General features: G+C 49.2%; 1 protein-coding gene across 1 annotated transcript in view; it reads right to left on the bottom strand.

The window, feature by feature from the left end:
- The window catches only part of LOC144487342 (PDZ domain-containing protein 4-like), a 111,200-nt gene extending 100,007 nt beyond the window's left edge, over positions 1–11,193 (bottom strand). The window contains exon 1 of the mRNA XM_078205425.1: positions 11,117–11,193. Coding sequence (XP_078061551.1) covers positions 11,117–11,193 — 77 coding nt within the window. The remainder of the gene's footprint in view (positions 1–11,116) is intronic.
- Between the last annotated feature and the right edge of the window lie 1,208 nt (positions 11,194–12,401).

Genomic DNA, 12,401 nt, shown 5'->3' with positions numbered 1-12,401 from the left:
GACTGAGAGACACCAGTCAGTGTACAGATATCTCCCTGAGAGAGAGAGGGGACTGAGAGACACCAGTCAATGTGCAGATATCTTCCTGAGAGAGTGAGAGGGGACTGAGATACAGTAGTCAGTGTACAGATATCTCCCTGAGAGAGAGAGAGGGGACTGAGAGACACCAGTCAGTGTACAGATATCTCCCTGAGAGAGAGAGAGGACTGAGAGACACCAGTCAGTGTACAGATATCTCCCTGAGAGAGAGAGAGGGGACTGAGAGACACCAGTCAGTGTACAGATATCTCCCTGAGAGAGAGAGAGAGGGGACTGAGAGACACCAGTCAGTGTACAGATATCTCCCTGAGAGAGAGAGAGGGGACTGAGAGACACCAGTCAGTGTACAGATATCTCCCTGAGAGAGAGAGAGAGGGGACTGAGAGACACCAGTCAGTGTACAGATATCCCCCTGAGAGAGAGAGGGGACTGAGAGACACCAGTCAGTGTACAGATATCCCCCTGAGAGAGAGAGAGAGAGGACTGAGAGACACCAGTCAGTGTACAGATATCTCCCTGAGTGAGAGAGAGGGGGGACTGAGAGACACCAGTCAGTGTACAGATATCTCCCTGAGAGAGAGAGAGGGGACTGAGATACACCAGTCCGTGTACAGATATCTCCCTGAGAGAGAGAGAGGGGACTGAGAGACACCAGTCAGTGTACAGATATCTCCCTGAGAGAGAGAGAGAGGGGACTGAGAGACACCAGTCAGTGTACAGATATCTCCCTGAGAGAGAGAGAGGACTGAGAGACACCAGTCAGTGTACAGATATCTTCCTGAGAGGGAGAGAGGACTGAGAGACACCAGTCAGTGTACAGATATCTCCCTGAGAGAGAGAGGGGACTGAGAGACACCAGCCAGTGTACAGATATCTCCCTGAGTGAGAGAGGGGGGACTGAGAGACACCAGTCAGTGTACAGATATCACCCTGAGAGAGGGAGAGGACTGAGAGACACCAGTCAGTGTACAGATATCTCGCTGAGCGAGAGAGAGGACTGAGAGACACCAGTCAGTGTGCAGATATCTCGCTGAGCGAGAGAGAGGACTGAGAGACACCAGTCAGTGTACAAATATCACCTGAGAGAGAGAGAGAGAGGACTGAGAGACACCAGTCAGTGTACAGATATCTCCCTGAGAGAGAGAGGGGACTGAGAGACACCAGTCAGTGTACAGATATGACCCTGAGAGAGAGAGAGAGAGGACTGAGAGACACCAGTCAGTGTACAGATATCTCTCTGAGAGAGAGAGGGGACTGAGAGACACCAGTCAGTGTACAGATATCTCCCTGAGAGAGAGAGGGGACTGAGAGACACCAGTCAGTGTACAGATATCTCCCCGAGAGAGAGAGGGGACTGAGAGACACCAGTCCGTGTACAGATATCTCCCTGAGAGAGAGAGGGGACTGAGAGACACCAGTCAATGTACAGATATCTCTCTGAGAGAGTGAGGGGACTGAGAGACATCAGTCAGTGTACAGATATCTCCCCGAGAGAGAGATGGGACTGAGAGACACCAGTCAGTGTACAGATATCTCTCTGAGAGAGTGAGGGGACTGAGAGACATCAGTCAGTGTACAGATATCTCCCCGAGAGAGAGAGGGGACTGAGAGACACCAGTCCGTGTACAGATATCTCCCTGAGAGAGAGAGAGGGGACTGAGAGACACCAGTCGGTGTACAGATATCTCCCTGAGAGAGAGAGAGAGAGGACTGAGAGACACCAGTCAGTGTACAGATATCTCTCTGAGAGAGTGAGGGGACTGAGAGACATCAGTCAGTGTACAGATATCTCCCCGAGAGAGAGAGGGGACTGAGAGACACCAGTCCGTGTACAGATACCTCTCTGAGAGAGAGAGGGGCGATTGGGAGTCACCTTTGAGTGCACAGATATCTCCCTGAGATGGAGAGAGGGCACTGAGAGATACCAGTCAGTGTACAGATATCTTCTGGAGAGAGAGAGAGAGGTTAATGTGACGTTTCCGAGGGGAGTTAATGCCTTTCCACGTGTTCAGTATTTCAGACACAAGAACGGTTTTGTGACCGATGTGGCCTCCAGTGCCCAAAGATAAAACTGAGTGATCTGGTTTGAACGCGCCCCATTCCAGTTCTACACGGGTTGGTGTCACACACACACCACTTTATTATTCAAATTTTATTTGCAAAATGATTTCAACTGACTGGACATTCGGGACTTCAGAAAAATGAGTCAGCAAACCGCTTCAAAATAAGAAGCCACTTCCCAGGGAGGGGAAACATTCTTTGATTCAAGATTTGATTTGATCTGATTTATTGTCACATGTATTAGGATACAGTGAAAAGTATTGTTTCTTGCGCACTATACAGACAAAGCATACCGTTCATAGAGAAGGAAAGGAGAGGGTGCAGAATGTAGTGGTGTTGGTTCCTGATTAGGAAGTCCAGACATTTGGATTGGGAAAGGAATCCACGGGGAAAAAACACTCCAAAACCTTTGTTCTGGCCAATCAGGGAGACTGAATAAAGGGAGCCAGTTTATCACTCCCCATCCACTTGTAACAATAACTCATGAATCTCAGAGATCTGTCAAATCAACAGATTACACAGACCGGGAACCAGTTAGTGCATTCTAGAACAGCTTATTGTAACCTCAGTAATCTCGGGGGGGTTTGTGTGACTCCCTGTTTGATTTAAGGCCAGGCCCCTTGAACTGGACGGATCACATGGTGACATCACAGGACAAGTGTGACCCTGAGCCGGGACATCTCAGTGAGATCAGACATCACAATAGGTTTGTAAACTGGGTTAAGTTGAGGCAGGAGGCTGCAGGAGCCTCAGTCAGAGTGAAGACAAGGTAACAACACTGAGTGTCTAACTGGCTGATCTGTCTGGGAGTGAATGTAGTCAGAGAGAAGATCGAAACAGCTTCACTTCACAAAGGGAACACACACCATGGACCAGATGATTGGATCGAGGATTATGAGGTTTAAAAGGTTCGTCTATAATTGTTCACCTTGTATTGTCAATTGTTCAAGTCAGACAAATGAAATGATATTGGGAGATTATTGAAGCTCCTCTGGTGATTGGGAGGATCACCCGTGCCTTCACTCACAGATAGTCTGGAAACTGGAGCCTGATTAAAGATGGTTCCTGCCCTCACTCCCAGCTCACTCACTGACCGCTTCCTCCCAGCCATAGAGTCATCGAGGTTTACAGCACAGAAACAGGCCCTTCGGCCCAACTTGTCCATGCCGCTCCTTTTTTTAATCGCCTAAACTAGTCCCAACTGACCGCGTTTGACCCATATCCCTCTATACCCATCTTACCATGCAACTGTCTAAACGCTTTTTAAACGACAAAATTGTACCCGCCTCTACTACTGCCTCTGGCAGCTTGTTCCAGACACTCACCACCCACTGTGTGGAACAATTGCCCCTCTGGAACCGTGTGTATCTCTCCCCTCTCAACTTAAACCTTCGCCCTCTAGTTGTAGACTCCCCTACCATAGGGAAAAGATATTGACTATCTAGCTGATCTATTCCCCTCATTATTTTATAGACCTCTATAAGATCACACCTCAGCTTTCTACGCTCCAGAGAAAAAAGTCCCAGTCTATCCAGCCTCTCCTTATAACTCAAACCATCAAGTGGTAGCATCCCAGTAAATCTGTTCTGCACTCTTTCTAGTTTAATAATATCCTTTCTATAATAGGGTGACCAGAACTGTACACAATATTCCAAGCGTTGCCTTACCAATGTCTTGTACAACTTCAACAAGACGTCCCAACTTCTGTATTCAATGTTTTGACCAATGAAACCAAGCATGCCGAATGCCTTCTTCACCACTCTGTCCACCTGTGACTCCACTTTCAAGGAGCTTTGAACATGTACCCCCAGACCTCTTTGTTCTGTAACTCTCCCCAACGCCCTACCATTAACTGAGTAAGTCCTGCCCTGGTTCAATCTACCAAAATGCATCACCTCGCATTTATCGAAATTAAGGAGGAGGAGGTGTTGTTGCCGATCCTTACTGATTGCGGTCTGTGAGTTAGGAAGTTCAGGATCCAGTCGCAGAGGGAGGTGCCGAGGCCCAGGCCACGGAGTTTGGAGATGGGTTTTGTGGGAATAATAGTGTTGAAGGCTGAGCTGTAGTCAATAAATAGGAATCTGACACAGGTGTCCTTGTTATCCGGGTGTTCCAGGGTTGAGCGCAGGGCCAGGGAAATGGCGTTTGCTGTGGACCTGTTGCTGCAGTCGGCAAACTGTCGTGTCATCTGCAAACTTACTGACCATTCTCATTCAAATCATTAACATAAATGACAAATAACAGTGGAGCCAGCACTGATCCCTGAGCCACACCACTGGTCACAGGCCTCCAGTTTGGAAAGCAACCCTCTACAACTACCTTCTGTCTTCAATCACCAAGACACATTTATATCCATTTGGCTCCTCACCCTGGATCAGCCCTTGGTGATGAGTGGCATTGCAGTGTTGATGGAAGCCTACTCATGACACTAATAAACTAAACTAAAGTAAAATCCCATGGTTGTCGACTCACCATTCAACACAGCCATTGCTGGCACAGCCACCTGTGCTCAGAACTCTTCTGGTTCAAATATTCTTCAATATTCTTCTTCAATGTAGTGACCTTGTCTTCACTCTGACTGAGCATCCTGCAGCCTCACACTCAACACTCTCTCTTCTTAGCTGGGCTATCACACAAATTCTACACACTGTTCCGAGTCCTTCACCTCACATGATGTTTAAACGCAGAGGCTGGAATTTTACTGGCCGGCCCGCCACGGGAATTGGAGCGGGTGAGGGGCAGAGCACGGGAAGGTCCATTCACCTCGGCCGGGATTTTATGGTTTCGGGACCAGTGAGGCTGCAAAGTTCCTCCCAAAATTTCACGGAACCCTGTTTGGAAGAAGTGTTTTGTGCCCCAGGTTTGTCCCAAACTAAACCGCTTGAAACAGAATCACCCCCAAAGTCTAAGTTTAAAGTTTATTTATTAGTGTCACAAGCAGGCTTACATTAACACTGCAATGAAGTTATTGTGAAAATCCCCTAGTCGCCACACTCCGGCCCCTGTTCGGGTACACTGAGGGAGAATTTAGCATCCTAACCAGCACGTCTTTCGGACCGTGGGAGGAAACCGGAGCACCCGGAGGAAACCCACACGGACATGGGGAGAATGTGCAAACTCTGCACAGGCATTGACCCAAGCCGAGTTACGAACCCGGGTCCCTGGCGCTGTGGGGCAGCAGTGCTAAGCACTGTGCCACTGTGCCACCCCATGTGAAGGTTCCTTCACAGTGAAGTGAACAAGGTTAAAAATAAATGTCGTGAAAGGACAGACCAAAACACACGATGTGAATGTTGCCACACTCCGGTGCCTGTTCGGGTACACTGAGGGAGAATTTAGCACGGCCAATCAACCTAACCAGCACGTCTTTCGGACTGTGGGAGGAATCCGGAGCCCCCGGAGAAAACCCACGCAGACATGGGGAGAACGTGCAGACTCCGCACATACAAATTGGTCACATGATCATTTCCTGGAAGTCAGGTGCTTTTGCGGAAATCCCCCCCTCGGAGAATTCTAAAGGGGGAGCATTGTTTCAATATAAAATATTGTTTTTTCTGAAAATCCCATGGGCCGTGACAATAGTTAATTGTACCGAGGAGCGGGAAAAAGTCTGGAGTTATCCCCTTATAATGCAATTGATGTCATATACATGGATTTTAGTAAGGCGTTTGATAAGGTCCCCCATGGTCGGCTTATGATGAAAGTGAGGAGGTGTGGGATAGAGGGAAAGTTGGCCGATTGGATAGGTAACTGGCTGTCTGATCGAAGACAGAGGGTGGTGGTGGATGGAAAATTTTCGGATTGGAGGCAGGTTGCCAGCGGAGTGCCACAGGGATCAGTGCTTGGTCCTCTGCTCTTTGTGATTTTTATTAATGACTTAGAGGAGGGGGCTGAAGGGTGGATCAGTAAATTTGCTGATGACACCAAGATTGGGGGAGGAGTGGATGAGGTGGAGGGCTGTTGTAGGCTGCAAAGAAACATAGATAGGATGCAAAGCTGGGCTGAAAAATGGCAAATGCAGTTTAACCCTGATAAATGTGAGGTGATTCATTTTGGTAGGACAAATTTAAATGTGGATTACAGGGTCAAAGGTAGGGTTCTGAAGACTGTGGAGGAACAGAGATCTTGGGGTCCATATCCACAGATCTCTAAAGGTTGCCACTCAAGTGGATAGAGCTGTGAAGAAGGCCTATAGTGTGTTAACTTTTATTAACAGGGGGTTGGAGTTTAAGAGCCGTGGGGTTATGCTGCAACTGTACAGGACCTTGGTGAGACCACATTTGGAATATTGTGTGCAGTTCTGGTCACCTCACTATAAGAAGGATGTGGAAGCGCTGGAAAGAGTGCAGAGGAGATTTACCAGGATGCTGCCTGGTTTGGAGGGTAGGTCTTATGAGGAAAGGTTGAGGGAGCTAGGGCTGTTCTCTCTGGAGCGGAGGAGGCTGAGGGGAGACTTAATAGAGGTTTATAAAATGATGAAGGGGATAGATAGAGTGAACATTCAAAGACTATTTCCTCGGGTGGATGGAGCTATTACAAGGGGCATAACTATAGGGTTCATGGTGGGAGATACAGGAAGGATATCAGAGGTAGGTTCTTTATGCAGAGAGTGGTTGGGGTGTGGAATGGACTGCCTGCAGTGATAGTGGAGTCAGACACTTTAGGAACATTTAAGCGGTTATTGGATAGGCACATGGAGCACACCAGGATGATAGGGAATGGGATAGCTTGATCTTGGTTTCGGATAAAGCTCGGCACAACATCGTGGGCCGAAGGGCCTGTTCTGTGCTGTACTGTTCTATGTTCTATGTTCTATGTTCAATGATGCTTCATTGTTTTTTTCTTCTCCTGTTAGAACCGACGTGACTGGTGTCAGGATGAGCAAGAGAAAATGTTTCCCCAAACCATCCACAGACTCAATTCCACAACAACAGCACAAAGGAAAAATGGATCACACGAAAGGGAAAGTACATCCCAACTAAAATCAACTCAATGTCAGCAGATATCCCACACAGAGAGAGAGAGAGAGAGCAGTGGAACGGAAATTCTCCTCAGCCCATCCCTCTGTGTCCCATCCAATTCTCAGCGTCACAACTCTCCACGTCTTTTCATTGGCTGTTTTTATACAACGGCCAATAACAATCCTCCCACTGATTCATCCCAACACAGCTCCGCTGACTGGAGATGGTGTGGAACCAATTCTCTCACTTTGGGCCTATTTCTCCCCCTTCCCCTGTGGATTTATCATCACGATGTGAACTCTTCCCACACTCATTTTCACACCTGTTTTTATTGTTCATTTTAAGATGAGCCTCTGCCCCCAGCTTCCCTCCAGCCCTCACGTCCCTGCATCAGCATCAAGCACTAACCCTGCTCCAACTCCATCCTCAGTGTGATATTGCTCAGGGCTAATTACACTGACACGGACCCGTTCCGCACAGTCAGTCCTGACCAATATCTACTGGGACTCCACCTTGGGACTGAAGAGAAAGGTCTCAAGGTGGAAACACTCCAGTTGTTGTCTCGATGGTGTCGACTGGGATCAGCTGGTTAAGGCCAATCGCCAAACAGCACCTGCCATCCCACACCACACCATTGGGTGAAACCCCAGTGCCAACCGACTGGCACTGAGACCGCCCAGAACTTGAGGAAGAATCCTACCCCTGGCACCAGATAACTCGAAGGTGTCCGTGCCGTGGTCTCAGTATCAGACTGGTGTCTCCAAGTGCATCAGCGAGTGTTTGTGGCCCCTCACCAGAGACACCCATTGTGCCCTGTGGTGACACCGTCCCAGCCCCGGGACACTGGTCTCCAGTTGGTGCCGGCACATTTGGGGTCACCACCCTCGGGGGGATTTGTGCCCACTCTGGGTGACCTTTGTTGGGGGTTATTTCCACTTTGGTGAGAGCCGTCACGGGTCTCTATGAACTTTTTCTAGATCTGTATCTGCCTCCTCACCACTGGAATCACCTCCAATCACCCCCTCCAATTCCTAAGGGTCTTCGAGATTCCTGAGGGCACCTCCCCTTATGAAGCGGCATCCAAGCCCCTCCCCTCAGGCCCCACCCACCCGCCAGCACTCGATCGCTGGCCTTCCCGCCCCACCCGCCCACCTCAGTCAATTGCTGGTGGCAGTGCCAGGGTGCCCAGTGGGCACTGTCAGTGTACTAGGCCGGTAGTGCCAGTGTCCCCAGTGGGCAGTGCCAGTGGTTTGCTTTGATTCTCAGAGGAACCATCTCCTTGTGGCCATTCTGGCAGCTGAGATCCTAGTCTTTTCCCATTGGGTGAGGGATAGATCTCCAGAAGGATCAATTCTTGCTGAGGATTCTCCTGTTGCTCCTTTTGGGTGGCGATCACTCTGCCAAGAACATTTCCACAGCTCTCTCACTTTGTAACAATATCTGAATTGATTGATTTGGTTTATTATTGCCACCTGTATTCGGATACAGTGAAAAGTGTTGTTTCTTGCGTGTGACACAGACAAAGCATACTGTTCATAGAGGACATAGGGGAGAAGGAAAGGACAGGGTGCAGAATGTAGCGTTGCAGTTACTGATACACTTGGGATACTGTGTACAGTTCTGGTCACCCTATTATAGAAAGGATATTATTAAACTAGAAAGTGTGCAGAAAAGATTTACTAGGATGCTACCGGGACTTGATGGTTTGAGTTATAAGGAGAGGCTGGATAGACTGGGACTTGTTTCTCTGGTGCGTAGGAGGCTGAGGGGTGAACTTATAGAGGGCTATAAAATAATGAGGGGCATAGATCAGCTAGATAGTCAATATCTTTTCCCAAAGGTAGGGGAGTCTAAAACTAGAGGGCATAGGTTTAAGGTGAGAGGGGAGAGATACAAAACTGTCCAGAGATGCAATTTTTTCACACAGAGGGTGGTGAGTGTCTGGAACAAGCTGCCAGAGGCAGTAGTAGAGTTGGGTACAATTTTGTCTTTTAAAAAGCGTTTAGACAGTTACATGGATAAGATGGGTAGAGAGGGATATGGGCCAAATGCGGACAATTGGGATTAGCTTAGGGATTTGAAAAAAAAGGGCGGCATGGACAAGTTGGGCCGAAGGGCCTGTTTCCATGCTGTAAACCTCTGACTCGATGACTCTATCGGGTGAAGAGAAAGATCAGCTTCATGTGTGACAGGACAGTTCAAAAATCTGATGGCAGCTGGTAAGAAGCTGTTGTTGCCTCGCTTGGTGCGTGTTTTCAGAGTTCTGTATCTGAAGGGGAGTTGGTGTTTTTGGGGGTCAGAGTGTTCCCCAGGGGTTGATGTTCCCAGTCTCCCGACTCTTCAATTTCCCATTCCAACAAATCCACAGGGATTGGTTTGCCAATTAGCTTGGCCACTCACCGCAGAGTTTCTTCAGATACGGCAGATACTCCTCGGAGAGAAAGTGGAGGAGCTGCTGCAGCAGAACCTTCCGGCGTCCCCCAATTGGCAATTAATGTGGGACACTGCTCACTTTCTAACTTAGACCAGAGACCCTTTCCACTCCCCCCATTCCCAACCCACTCCCCCATTCCCAATCCACTGCCCCATTCCCAAACCACTGCCCCATTCCCAACACACACCCCCATTCCCAATCCACTCTCCCCATTCCCAATCCACTCCCTCATTCCCAATCCACTCCCCCATTCCCAACCCACTCCCCCATTCCCAATCCACTCTCCCCATTCCCAATCCACTCCCACATTCCCAATCTACTGCCCCATTCCCAACCCACTCCCCCATTCCCAACCCACTCCCCCTATTCCCAGTTCACTGCCACATTCCCAATCCACTCCGCCATTCCCAATCCTGACCACAAACTGTGCTTCTCCTACATCCTGGTTTTGAATAATGCCCGGCTGATTTCTGGAGCCCACGGAAAAGGTCAAGTTAGTTGGTGATTAAAGACGACCCTACTTTCTGTAAGGGGGGAATCTTCAGTTTTCATTCCAATGTCATCCACACACGGCTGGACACTGTCCAATTGGGACTCAGGGTAAGAAGGGTTGACCCTGCAAGGGAACAGAGTCCAGCTCCCAGGACTGATCGATGAAAGTGAGTGTTATTCATGGGTACCAGCACCAGAACCAAACAGTAAGCTGATGTGGGTTTGGACCATGTCAGCTTCTGACTGATGATCTGACTGTTCAGATGCAATGCCCATCAGATTAGGGTAAAGCAGCAATGAGGCACTCACGGGTGATGCTCACTTTTATCATGTCTGTCCCTGGTCACTGAAGCATCTGTTCCCAGACAGGTTCCTTCCAGCCTCCTCATCCTCAGTCCTACTTGGTGAGTCACCAGCACCGTGTCGAGAATGTCTGAATGACGATCAGCGCCCTTGAAAGCTGATCCTTTGCAAACTGCTCCCTTGTAAGGTCCTCTTCATTCCTCAAGTGACCCGGCGTCCAGGACTCACTAATCATATTGAAATTCTATTGAAAATAGATTTCAATGTTGCAATCAACCTGATGCCCTTTTCAGGTGTGAGGCTGATCTTGCCGGATATCTGGGCTCAGTAAGATCGAGATAGGCAAGAAATCAGGCGCGAACCTGATTTTTCGCCTCTCGGGATCTTACTGCTCACCCCGCCTCTCGCCCAGCGGGACAAGAAGGTCAGATCCACCCTCCCCAGAGTCTTAAACTGTGACTTCCGGATGTCCCTTCATCTTGGGGGTTTGAGTCCATGCTTGGGGTCTTACTCAGGCCACAAGCATCAACCACTGCTGGATTCCTCTTCCCTATTTCTGGGCTAGTTTGGGCTGATTAGATGAGTTCTCTCTGGTTCAGGCCAAGGGAGGACAGTGTCCATAACTCCTTCACCACCCTGCTTCACACCTTGCAGTTTACTGGCATCTGGCCAACTGGAGACGTGAAGACATCCGAAGGAAGTTTAGCGCCAGCTTCCACCCACATGTGGGATCTGGCTGAGCTTCCTGTAGGGATTGGTACATATCCCAATTCCCCATGCTACCAAATCCACAGGGATTGGTTTGCCAATTAGCTTGGCCACTCACCGCAGAGTTTCTTCAGATACGGCAGATACTCCTCGGAGAGAAAGTGGAGGAGCTGCTGCGTCAGAACCTTCCGGCATTCCCCAATTGGCAATTAATGTGGGACACTGCTCACTTTCCAACTAAGACTATAGACCCTTTCCACTGCCCCATTCCCAATCCACTGCCCCCATTCCCAATCCACTGCCCCCATTCCCAATCCAATGCCACATTCCCAATCCAATGCCCCATTCCCAATCCAATGCCCCATTCCCAATCCACTGCCCATTCCTATTCCACTGCCCCTTTCCCAATCCAGTCCCCCATTCCCCATCCCCTCCCCCATTCCCAATCCTGACCTCAAACTGTGCTTCTCCTACATCCTGGTTTTGAATAATGCGAGGCTGATTGCTGGAGCCCACGGAGAAGGTCAAGTTAGTTGGTGATTAAAGATGACCCTACTTTCTGTAAGGGGAGAATCTTCAGTTTTCATTCCAATGTCATCCACACACGGCTGGACACTGTCCAACTGGGACTCAGGGTAAGAAGGGTTGACCCTGCAAGGGAACAGAGTCCAGCTCCCAGGACTCATCGATGAAAGTGAGTGTTATTCATGGGCACCAGCACCAGAATCAAACAGTAAGCTGATGTGGGTTTGGATCATGTCAGCTTCTGACTGATGATCTGACTGTTCCGATGCGATGCCCATCAGATTAGGGTAAAGCAGCAATGAGGCACTCATGGGTGAAGCTCACTTTGATCATGTCTGTCCCTGGTCACTGAAGCATCTGTTCCCAGACAGGTTCCTTCCAGCCTCCTCATCCTCAGTCCTACTTGGTGAGTCACCAGCACCGTGTCGAGAATGTCTGAATGATGATCAGCACCCTTGAAAGCTGATCCTTTGCAAACTGCTCCCTTGTAAGGTCCTCTTCATTCCTCAAGTGACTTGGCTTTTTCCATCCACCACCTCCACTCCACTGCCCCCCCTGCCCCCGATCTCCCGGGAGGCCTCAAAGGCCATCATGACAGGTCTCTGTTTGTGGGGACCAGGTGTGATCCTTGCCAGAGAGAACCTTCACCGGTGAGGCCGCGAAGCCAAGTGAGCCTGTGGACGATTGCGGACTGGGCTCACTTGTAATATTTAAATTCTATTTCAAATGGATCACTGCCCCCATTCCCAATCCACTGCCCCCATTCCCAATCCACTCCTAACACTGTCCAACTGGGACTCAGGGTAAGAAGGGTTGACCCTGCAAGAGAACAGATAGATCTCCAGAAGGATCAACTCTGGCTGAGGATTCTCCTGTTG

The sequence above is a fragment of the Mustelus asterias genome, unplaced genomic scaffold (genome assembly GCF_964213995.1).
Source record: "Mustelus asterias unplaced genomic scaffold, sMusAst1.hap1.1 HAP1_SCAFFOLD_749, whole genome shotgun sequence".
Taxonomy (NCBI): domain Eukaryota; kingdom Metazoa; phylum Chordata; class Chondrichthyes; order Carcharhiniformes; family Triakidae; genus Mustelus; species Mustelus asterias.
Note: the sequence above shows the minus strand (reverse complement) of the source record. Positions and strands in the feature narration are given on the sequence as shown.